At 54.1% G+C, this 10,813-nt stretch overlaps 2 protein-coding genes across 2 annotated transcripts; one reads left to right on the top strand and one right to left on the bottom strand.

Moving 5' to 3' along the window:
• Positions 1 to 1,087: 1,087 nt before the first annotated feature.
• TSSK6 (testis specific serine kinase 6) lies at positions 1,088 to 2,516 on the bottom strand. Its single transcript, XM_006199020.4, has one exon. It carries the CDS (start codon positions 2,361 to 2,363, stop codon positions 1,542 to 1,544), a length of 822 nt encoding a protein of 273 aa, XP_006199082.1. The 5' UTR covers positions 2,364 to 2,516; the 3' UTR covers positions 1,088 to 1,541.
• NDUFA13 (NADH:ubiquinone oxidoreductase subunit A13) lies at positions 2,468 to 10,752 on the top strand. Its single transcript, XM_006199018.4, has 5 exons — positions 2,468 to 3,278; positions 8,506 to 8,584; positions 9,803 to 9,874; positions 10,272 to 10,341; positions 10,561 to 10,752. Exons 1-5 carry the CDS (start codon positions 3,056 to 3,058, stop codon positions 10,678 to 10,680), a joined length of 564 nt encoding a protein of 187 aa, XP_006199080.2. The 5' UTR covers positions 2,468 to 3,055; the 3' UTR covers positions 10,681 to 10,752.
• The last annotated feature ends 61 nt before the right edge of the window (positions 10,753 to 10,813 follow it).

Genomic DNA, 10,813 nt, shown 5'->3' with positions numbered 1-10,813 from the left:
CATGGAGGGTGAGTGAGCAGAGGTGGGGCATGGTCAGACCCATAAGCTGCCCACCACCCTCTTCAGGGACTGTGGGGCTCAAGTGGAGGCAGGTAGGATAAGCGCTTATGGTGGCATTTCCCATACACCCCAAATGACAACCATTGTCACCAAACCCAGTAACCTTATCACAGGCAATAACCCCCCAATCTCCCCCAGACCCTGTGGGGTCCCTTTCCAGGCACCAGACACACACCTTTCCCTTTGCACCTCCTTTCCCTCTCCATTCCAGCCATCAGAGCTTCCTGGCGTTCCTCAAACACACCAGCTCCATTCTGCCTTGGGAACACTTGGAACACTTGTTTTCTGCAGTTTGCAAGTGTTTGATTCCTTCTGGGCTCAGCTCAAATGTTGCTTCAGTCCACCCCTTGGTCACCCCCACCTGGCATTTAGCACAACTTACAATTATTTTATTTCTACACTATTCTTTACTTTTGACTTGCTTCCTCACTGAAAGCAGGGATGGATTCAAGCCATTCTGCTGAGTCCCAGAGCCTGGCACACAGAAGGCACTCAAAAAATGCATTAATAAACAGAGTACACAATGAACCCGGCATATTCATGCCCCACCCTCGATTCTCCCCACCAGATACTTACCCTCACCAAAGAAGGGACCCTCACTAAGGAGAGCTTCCACCACCTCCCCAACTCACTTCAGACATCTCTGGGTGCAAATCCCAGCTGTTCTTGAGCAAGTGATACCTATGAGGGCCTCAATTTCCTCTCTTGCAAAAGCTCAGTTTCTGTCGAGGCAGACGGTCTCCGCCCCTCATCGGTCCACCCTTAAACACTAGAAGGGTGCTGGGGTCTTCTCTCCCTTAGTCCAGCACCCACATTCCCAGGACCATCACAAGGCCCAGGGACGACTCCAAAGCCCGCCAGGGTGGGGAGCCTGCAAGGTTCGGGTTCGAAACCTCCCAACTCCCTTTTCACAGCTGGAACAAGAACCTCCACAAGCCTTTCTCTAAAATGGGGCTCCTGCCCCTACCCCGGAAGCGATGTCCCCCGCCCCCGCACTTCGTTAAAGGGGGCCATCGCTAGAACCAGGTGCGAGAAAGAGCGCGTTTATTGCAGGTTCCAAGGGGAGCAGCGTCCCGAGCACACCTTCCCTCACCGGCATGCGCAGCTGGCCGGGGAAAGACGCCCCTTGCCCGCGTCCGCTCGCTAGCAGCTTCTCAGTGGAGCCACTGCCCGCCGCGTAGCCGCCGCTCATTCCGCGCAGGCGCAATACTTCCATCTTCTCTCGTCCCGCCCCCTCCCGGGGTCTTCTCGCGGGGGAATCGAGGAAGCGCATGCGCCCTCCTGCTCTCGGGATCTTGGAGGAGGAGCTAGATTCCAAAGCCACGCGACTGCTGCGCCTGGCGTCTTGGGAGTGGGGAAGGGGGAAGGGCGCGTGAGCAGCGGTGCGCGGCGGCTTCGCGGCACTCCAGAAACGCGCTGCTCGCGCGTGCGCTGCGCTTGCGCAGTGCTCGTGGCGGCGGGAATAGTGGGAACCCCGGCTTTTAGCCGGAGTCCCCCGCACGTAGCCAGCCGTTGCGCGCTACTTGGCCCGCGGAGGGCCTGGCCGACGGACTGAACTGCAGCAACTCGGCGATCAGGGCCTTGCAGCGCTCGGACAGCTCGAGGCCGTCGGGGTAGAGAACGCCGCGCTTCTGGCGCCGGGGCAGGCCTGCGATGTCTGAGTCGTCGAAGGGCATACACCCGGTGACCATGACGTAGAGCACGACGCCAAGGCTCCACACGTCGTACTTCTTGGGGTCGTAGGGAATGCCCAGGAGTACCTCGGGCGACGCATAGGCGGCCGAGCCACAATAGGTGGTGCTCAGATCCGGGTAGCCATGCGCCTGACGGCCAAAGCCAAAGTCAGTGAGCTTGACGCGACGCTCATCAGGGCTCAGCAGCACGTTTTCGCACTTGAGGTCGCGGTGCACTAGGTGATGGTCGTGCAGGTAGCGCACAGCGCCAGCGATCTGCGCGAAGAGGTCGCGCGCTTGCCCCCCTGGGATACGCCCGTTTCGCTGCACGGCCTGTAGTAGGTCGGTGGCGGCAGCCTCCATCACGATGTACAGCTTCCCATTGCACACCTCAATGAACTCGAAGACGTGCACGATGTGCGGGTGTCGCACGCCTCGAAGAATGGACAGCTCCCGTGGCAGGAACTTGTTGACGAAGTCGGGCGGCGCGCGCCGCCGGTCCACCACTTTGATGGCCACCGTGCCCTTGTACTTTTTGGACGTGGCCACCTTCACCTTGGAGTAACTGCCCTCGCCTATTGTGCGGCCCAGCTTATAGCCGAGTTCGCTCAGAAGTTTGTCGCCCGACATTGTGGCGCCTGGGGCGCGTGGGGAGCAGGAGGCGGCTGCTGTCGGGGGGCGGCCGGACTCCGATCTCGGGCCTAACCCATGGTGCTTGGCACCTGCACACCCGCACCCCCATGTGCCCACTCCCGGGCCCCCGCCGCCGCGGTGTCTTTTATTGCCCAGGTAACAATTTCTGCCTTGTGAAGTGGCCGCGGGCGTCACCCCCGCCTCGGGGTGGGGTCCCCCAAATCCCTAAGGCTTTTGACTCATAATCGCTCTGGATGGTCTAGTTCCCGATGAGAGGAGACTAGCAAGGGGTCCCGACAACCACCGGGAGTGGAATCCGTGCCTGGGATTTGGGCGGTTCCTCATGAGTCCGAACCTGAGCAGCAGCCGCCTTCCAACTTCGTGTACCTAGCCATGACCCTGTAGAGCCCTGGACTGCCCGCAGAGCCTCCTTAGAGAGTAGAAAATGGTAGAGACCTGGCTCCCACCAGAGCTTGGGGTTTCCGACTGTCCCGCACATCGCTCCAGAGGGAAAGTGAATAGTAAGTCTTCTGGTGCAAGGACCTAGGCGACCAGACGGACTGCTGGCGTTGACACCGACTGAGCCAGCCCCATCTGGGAGAAGAGGAAATAAGAACTCTGCCGCCGCAGATGGGCCGCGCAGTCGACCCCAGGTCCCACTACCAGAACCCTCCCACGCACTATAATGGATGCACCAGCGCCCTAGGTTTCCCAGCCGGGTCCGAGATCTGCGCGGCAGCTTCCGCCACACTCATCATGGCGGCGACAGTCGGTGCGCAACTTCCTTCCGCGACCGGAAGTGGAAAGGTACTGCAAGCATGGCGACGTCGAAGGTGAAGCAGGACATGCCCCCCCTGGGGGGCTACAGCCCTATCGACTACAAGCGGAACCTTCCGCGTCGGGGACTGTCGGGTCAGTGTCGCCCTGCGCCGGGGTGTCAGGGTCTGGGTCTTCTGGGCGCCGCAGCGGGCGGGGCGGAGCGCCGGGGAGTCTAGTGTACCTCAGTTTCCCCTGAGATATGACGGAAGGCGGAGCCCCGGGGACTCGGAGAGCTTCAGTAGTTATGACAACTGCTGCAGTTTGTCAAGCGTTTAGTAAGCCTTTTGCTTACTAGTTGTTACAGCCCAGGAGGTCGGTCCCGTTAATTCTCATTTTACAATTAACTTATATGGAGATTGATTTAGCCCGCACCCCAAGTCTTCCGCCACGCTGCCATTTCACAAGTCGGTAAACTAAGGCTGAAGAGAGGATGCGACTTTCTCCCAGGGCCACCGAGAGCAAAGCTGGGGCCGAAACCCGGAACACTGAGGGAATTTAAAAGATGTTCTGTACAGTGGTTCCTTGCTGGTGGCCCCCACCTACAGGATGTCCAAGGAATATATATTCTTCAAAATTTCGAATGTTCTAAGTAACGTTTTAAGCAATTTTAACACAAAAAAATGTACGAGAGAAAGTAAAAGGCGCCCATACTCTACACCCAGGGTTAACAGGGAAATACAAAAAATAATGTGAAACAACTTATGAATACTTTGCTCTAACTCATCGAATTTTTCATTCAAAATGTGTACATGTTATGCAAATTATGCCTCAATTAAAAAGCAAAAAAAAAAAAATCGTGGGCATGGTTTAAAAAAAGTTGTAATTCAGACAGTAGAAAAGTTAACGTGAGGTGAAAACTCAAAATCCTCTCCTGCCCCTGCTTGGCTTTCTTGTAAAGCAGAACAAAGGTTGGCAAACTTTTTCTGTAAAGAGCCAGATAAATATTTTATGCTTTGCTTGCCAGGTGGTTTTTATCCACTGATGCTGCTTTTTTAAGACTTTAGAAACCTAAAAGTGTTCTTAGCTGGAGGACCATACAAAAACAGGTTACAGACTAGATTTGGCACCACATGGGCACTTGACTCATCCTAGAGCGGAGTCGACGAATATAATGTGATCTGAGTCTCCATTTCTTTTCTCGAAATGTAGCTACACCCAGGCCAGGGCACTCCTCTTGTACACTTGTGTGTGGCATGAGGTCTGTTTATGAATGTATACTTATGTGACGTGTATCCAGAACAGGCTGCAGAAGGATTCCAGCCCCTGGGCCTCCCTGGCTCCCCACAGTTAGCATCTCTTTTAAGTCACAAATGTGGCCTTTATCCTGCTCCTCCTCCAGTTCATGACACAGCAGTGCCTCCAGTGTGCCCTAAATGCCACTGCCTGGGGTTGGGTCTCCTAATCACAGCCCTTTTCACTAACTGTCATTATAGCACATACAGACTCACCCCAGTCTTTCCTGGCCTCAGAAGAGTGAGGAAGATAACCTCTTCTGATGTGTAGTCTTTGTTTATGTACCTGCATTTAGTAATTATTGTTGACTTGGTGCTGGGCTCTGTCCTGGGGGGCTTATGGTCCAGCTGAGGAGATAGACATGTCACTCCATAATTTCCTGTTGTGGCTAGTGGTGAGGCCTGGGGTAACCAGGGCCTGCCTTAGCCTGAGTGGGCAGAAGGACCTCTCTGAGAAGGACTTCCCCAGGCAGGAGGAGCAGCACATGCAAAGGCCCTGTGTTCTCTCCTACACCCCACCCTCATCCTCTGTCCTGCAGGCCCTCTAGCCTTGCCTCTTTAGAGATACAGCCACAAAAGCTTTGTCCACGGCTGCCCCCTCTCAATCAGTCTTGCTCTTGTTAGGCTTGCCCCAGGCCTGACACCCACTCCCCTATTCTGCCTGGACCACTCACCGCCAGCATCCCAGAACATGCCAGGCTGACTCAGGCCACCTTTTATCCGTGCTGCCCCCGAAGTATCTGCTACCCCTACCTTTCCCTTCATCTCTCACACCCAGCTCTATTCACTCCTACACCCAGAGAGTGGCCCTTTCTTTTCTTCTTGTATTTTTAACATTTTTATTGAGATTCACCTACCATACCATGTAATTCACCCATTTCATGTGTACAGATCACTGATGGGTAGTATGTTCACAGTTGTGCCATCACCATGATCCAAATTTACATTTTCATCACCCCAAAAAGAAATCCAGGCCCCATTAGGAGCCCCTCCACATTCTTTTCCCCCACCCCTGACAGCCACTCATCTGCTTTCTGTCTCTATGGATTGGCGTCTTCTGGACATTTCGTATAAATGGGATCATTCACTGTGTCCTCTGTGGGTCTGGCTTTTCTCGCTTAGCATGATGTTTTTATTTTTAATGTTTATGTTGTGGTATGTTTCAGTGCTTCATTCTTTTTTATGGCTGAATCATATTGTATGGATGGACCACATTTTGTGTATCCATTTACCACTTGATGGGCATTTGAATTGTGTCCACCTTTTGGCTGTTAGGACCAGTGCTGCTGTGAATATGCCTGTATTCAGGTTTCTTTGTGAACGTGTTTCATTTCTCTTAGGTGGAGTGGAATTGCTGGGTCATATGGTAACAACACATTTAACATTTTGAGGAACTGCCAAACTGTTTTCCAAATTAGCTGTACCATTTTACATTCCCACCTGCAATGTATAGGAGTTCCAACATTTCTGCATGTGGACAACACTAATTATTTTATTTTTAAAAATTATTTTCTGTTTTTGAAAATTTTAGCCATCCTAGTAGGTGTGAGGTGGTGTCTATTCTGGTTTTGATTTGCATTTCCCTGGTGACTAATGATGTGGAGCATCTTTTCATGTGCTTATTGGCCATTTCTATAGCTTCCTGGGAAAAATATCTATTCAGACCCTTTACATGTTTTTGTAATTCAGTTGCTCATCTTTTTATTATTGAGTTTTAAGAGTTCTTTATATATTTTGGATGCTGTTCCCTTATCAGATCTGTGATTTGCAAATACTTTCTCCCATCCTGTGGATTGTCTTTTCAGCTTGATGGTATCATTTGCAGCACAAAAGTTTTAAATTTCACTGAAGTCCAGTTCATCTGTTTTTTTCTTTTGTCACTTGTGTTTCTGGTGTCAAATCTAAGAAACCTTTGTCTTATCCAAGGTCATAGAGACTCACTTCTCTGTTTTCTAAGAGTTTTATAGTTTTTGCTCTTACATTGAGGTCTTTGAACCATTATGAGTTAATTTTGAGGGGGAGGAAGAAGGAGCACACTTTGTTCTTTTGCATGTGGCTATTCCAGTTGTCTAATTTGCTGAAAAGACTATTCTTTCCCCATTGAATTGTCTTGGCACCCTTGTCCAGAATCAATTGACCATAAATTTGAGGGTTTATTTCTGGACTCTCAGCTCTGTTGCATCGCTGTACATGTCTATCCTTACGCCAATGCCACAGTGTCTTGTACACACAGCTGCGTGATAAGTTTTGAAATTGTAAAGTCCAAGTCCTCCAACTTTGTTCTTCTTTTTCAGAATGATTTTGGCTAATCTGGTCCCTTGCATTTCCATATAAATTTGACCACCTGCCAGTCAGTTTCTGCAGGACTTGGGAGGGGAGGTTGGGATTCTAATGGGGACTGTCTTGAGCCTATACCTCAGTTTGGAGAGTGCTGCTGTCTGAACCATGTTAAGTCCCAGTCCATGAACACAAAATGAGTTTCTGCTTATTTAGGTCTTCTTCACGCATGGCCCACGCCCCCTTCTGGGCATGCCCCTCGTTGGCCTCTCTCTGCAGACTGGCAGCTCTGGAAGCACAGACACCCTCTGAGAGCCTTGGGCCTCAGCCTCACCGCCATTAGCGAGGAAGAGACGAGTTGGAGCTGCATCATCATAAAGGCTGCCTTACCTCAGCCTTGGAATGTCTCTTAGAGATGAGCCCACATGTGGGTGCCAGATGTTGAGGGCAGAGGCCTTCGCAAGGACAGTCCAGGTCTATTCCCTGGGGCTGGATCAGAAGAGGAAGCCCCTGGGCCTCTGTGCAGCTGTTGAAAAGAGTGAGGCAGCTCTGATGAAGCTCTCCCACCCAAGGAAGAGAACATTGGGTGCCCAGCACAGGTGGTCAGCCATCATCTTAGAGCCCTGGGTACACTGGGAGCGGGTCCTGGGCACGTAGGCCTCTCAGGAGGTCCTGCCTCTGAGCACAGGAACCAGGGTGTGCTCGCTGCCATAGCCCCCATCATGTGGAAGTATCTTACCCGGAGCTCATGCTTTTAACAGATTGAACTAAAAGGGTTAAAAAAAAAAAATTGAACCAGTTTCTCAGTTATCTCCGGGTCCAGCAGAGGTGCCAGATGAGACTCCTGCCGGAGCCAAGCTGAAGAAGAAAGAGCCCCCACTTTGTACCCCCATGAGGCCCAGGGAGTGGCTTTATCCACCGCTTGCTGGTCCTTTACTGGGTGTTACTGGAGCTCGGCCTGGCTGAACTTGTCAGTTCATCCCAGCAACCAGGAGGTCTGTGCAGAGAAGAGACTGAGGCTGGAGAGATGAGGGGGTGTGGGACAAGCCAGTCCCAGCCAGGCCCTGGCATCCAGACCTCCTTGAAGACCCCAGCAGGCCTACAGCCTGTCAGTCAGAATTACAGCACAGGTTCCCCTCGGGTGCTCAGTAAATATTCATTTTAGTCTCTGTCTCCTGGAGCCCTGGGAAGGAGGTTCAACCTGCTGGGCCGGGAAGCAGCAGCACCCTGGGAGCCCAGGGGGTGGCTGGGCGGCTCCTGCAGGGCACTTCCTGCCTCCAGCAGCCCCATCCAGCCCCCTGTGGACAGCACACACAGGTGGCCCAGGCAGCCGGGACCACCATGGAGCTGGGACCAAGTGTGGACACCATCCTTCCCCTTGAACCGGCAGGCTGACTGGGAACCAAACAGCCTTCTAGTAGATGCTGGGGCCTGGGCCACCCAACCATAAACATTAGACCATCAGGCCCCCCTGCAGTCCCTGCCTGGCCCATACCTTGCATGAACCTGGTGTCAGGGCAGAGGTGTTGCAGAGCCGGAGAATGGGATGAAGAGTGGTCTCAAGCTGTGGAGGAAGGGGGTGTCCGGGAGAGGGGCCGGGGTCCACAGAGACAGAAAAAGTAGTCTGAAGAAACACGCACTAGAGACGGCACGGGCCATCTCTGGGAGGGGGTCGTGGGGGCTTCCACCTTCTCCCTCATTTGTGTCTCTGGAGCGTTTGCACTGTGACTGGATTATGCCTCACAAGAGGAAATAGCAAAGTGGCATATCCCACGTGCAGGGGCTGAGCCGGCGTCCCCCTTTCCCCACAGGCTACAGCATGTTCGCCGTGGGCGTTGGGGCCTTGCTCTTCGGGTACTGGAACATGACGAGGTGGAACCGCGAACGCAGGTAAGCTCTGCCCTGCTGAGGAGCGTGGGGACATGTGCCCATGGACTTAGTGTATCTCGGGGTGCACTCCTCAGGGAGTACAGGCCATGACCCAGCAAGTCCGTTTCCGGGCTGTATCCCCAGGGAATGACTGGCCACCAGATGTTCACTAGGTGCCCCTTGACCTCCACTGCTGGGGGCCCAAGGGTCTCGGTTAGGGCAGTCCCTCGGGCAGAAGTAGAGGCCCAGGATTCACTCTCCTAGCGAGTTCTTGTCAGTGGTGACCAGTGACGATACAAGGGCTTAAAAATCAGTTCACGCAAGCCATTGGCCGTGCCAGCCCAACAGGGCCTGAGGGACCCAGGCCTATAGTGGCCTTGGCTCAGACTCTGGCCGCCTCCAAGCTTGCCCAGTGCCCTGCTAGGTGGCTCCTTCTCCTTGGCTCCTGACTGCCTGCCCCCTTCCACCCTGTCCCACTCTGTGTTGTGTGTCCTTAGCACCCACTGTGGGCTTGCTTCCCCTCAGGAGGGCAATGCTGGGGGAGGCCCAGCACATGGAGGGCATTCAGCATTGCTGAGTGAACTCAGGAGCACCTGTTAGGTGCTGGACACTAGGGCTGTGGTGGGGGCAGCGGCCTGGAGGGAGCTGCTACCCTGGGGGATGGGGAGGGGGTAGGGGGCACTGAAGTTTACCTAGTCCCTTCCTTGGGCTGCCATGAGATTCCTGGTGATGAGGGGACAGGGCCAGAGGCCACTCCCTGGGCCATATCAGTGAGCACTGTTCTCCCCACTCCCCCTGGCTCAGACAGGGCTGGTGACTTGGAAGATGCCAAAAAGCAGGGAGAGAAAGGAGCTGCCTGTGTTACTCACACCCCATGGTTATTTTGAGATGAAAGGGATGTGGTTTTGTAAGGCCCAGAGCCCCATGATGAACGTCCCCTCCTGGTTCACTGCAATCATCAAGCCTGGGCTATTTTTAGAATTAAAAAAAGAGTTTTTAACTGAAAAGAAAATGTGAAGCCAGCAGTCTTGTGGACTGACAACGTCTGTGCCAGCTGCGTGTTACCCTCCCCCCAATCTTGGGCTCCTGGTGGGCAGAGCCCACCACCTAAGCCCTTCCCACTTGCTTGCCTCTTTCCCAAACCCCTTCCCAGAGTGACATGTGTCCAACGACCACATCATCTCCATCCACCACATCCCACCTTGGTCTGATCAGAGTGTTGGTTTTGGGGTTTCACAGGCGCCTGCAGATCGAGGACTTGGAGGCCCGCATCGCGCTGATGCCTCTGTTGCAGGCAGAGAAGGACCGGAGGTGGGCCACTGGGACCAGGTTCAGGAGGTCACAGGCTTGAGTGCTTCAGCCTGCAGCGTGAGACAAGGCCAGAATGCACATGGGGACTGGCAGCTGTGTCCTTGCACACGGCTTCAAGGGCCGTTGTCATCCTGGGAGACGACCCTAAACTTGACTTGCAGCAGAGACCCGAAAGGGAGAATGGAAAGGCTTCTAGGGGAGGGGCATTGGGGCTGGGGCAGGACGGCAATAAGTTTGCCGGGAGGAAGATAGGAAAGGAGAAGAGAGGTCAGCGTGTGCAGGGTTGAAAGCTGGGGGAGGTGATGGGGAGGTGGAGCAGGGACGGGTCTGTCAGTTTCCAGACAAGGGACCCTTGAGGTGGTCAGGCCTGTCCCCCAGCTTCCACTCTTCGCTGCAGGGTTCTCCAGATGCTTCGGGAGAACTTGGAGGAGGAGGCCATCATCATGAAGGATGTGCCGGACTGGAAGGTGGGTCCTTGGCAGGGAGGGCAGGGATCTAGGCCACTGCAGAAACGCAGCCTCCCCCAGAAAACCTTGGGCTGAGGGCTAGTGGGTGCCAGATGTGAGAAGGGAAGGCAACAGTTTTGGGTGTGGGCACTGTGGCCATCAGGCCTGGTGGGGTTCCAGCAGGCTGCATGGGCCTAAGGGGTTAGCTGCACCCCTACCCGTTCCCTACTCTCTCCACAGGTGGGCGAGTCCGTGTTCCATACAACGCGCTGGGTGACCCCCATAATGGGCGAGCTCTACGGGTTACGCCCAAGGGAGGAGATACTCAACGCCACCTATGGCTTCATATGGTACACATAGGGGCCTGCTCCCGTCAGACCACTGGACCTCCACCTCCCCACTGGGAGAGAATAAATGCTCTGGAGACTGCTCTGCCTGTGTCCCAGGGACTGAGTGATTTGGGAGGGGCAGCCAGGGGGTGTCACTGGAGGTG

The sequence above is a fragment of the Vicugna pacos genome, chromosome 22, assembly GCF_048564905.1.
Source record: "Vicugna pacos chromosome 22, VicPac4, whole genome shotgun sequence".
NCBI lineage: Eukaryota > Metazoa > Chordata > Mammalia > Artiodactyla > Camelidae > Vicugna > Vicugna pacos.
The sequence above is the reverse complement of the archived record's forward strand: the minus strand, read 5'-3'. Positions and strand labels throughout refer to the sequence as shown.

Excerpts from the sequence above, each read along its gene's own strand:
- TSSK6 (XM_006199020.4), bottom strand. The coding sequence starts at position 2,363 with ATGTCGGGCGACAAACTTCTGAGCGAACTCGGCTATAAGCTGGGCCGC.
- NDUFA13 (XM_006199018.4), top strand. The coding sequence starts at position 3,056 with ATGCACCAGCGCCCTAGGTTTCCCAGCCGGGTCCGAGATCTGCGCGGC. Across the intron at positions 3,279-8,505 it reads TCCGCGTCGGGGACTGTCGG|GCTACAGCATGTTCGCCGTG; the intron begins GTCAGTGTCGCC and ends CTTTCCCCACAG. Across the intron at positions 9,875-10,271 it reads CAGGCAGAGAAGGACCGGAG|GGTTCTCCAGATGCTTCGGG; the intron begins GTGGGCCACTGG and ends TCTTCGCTGCAG.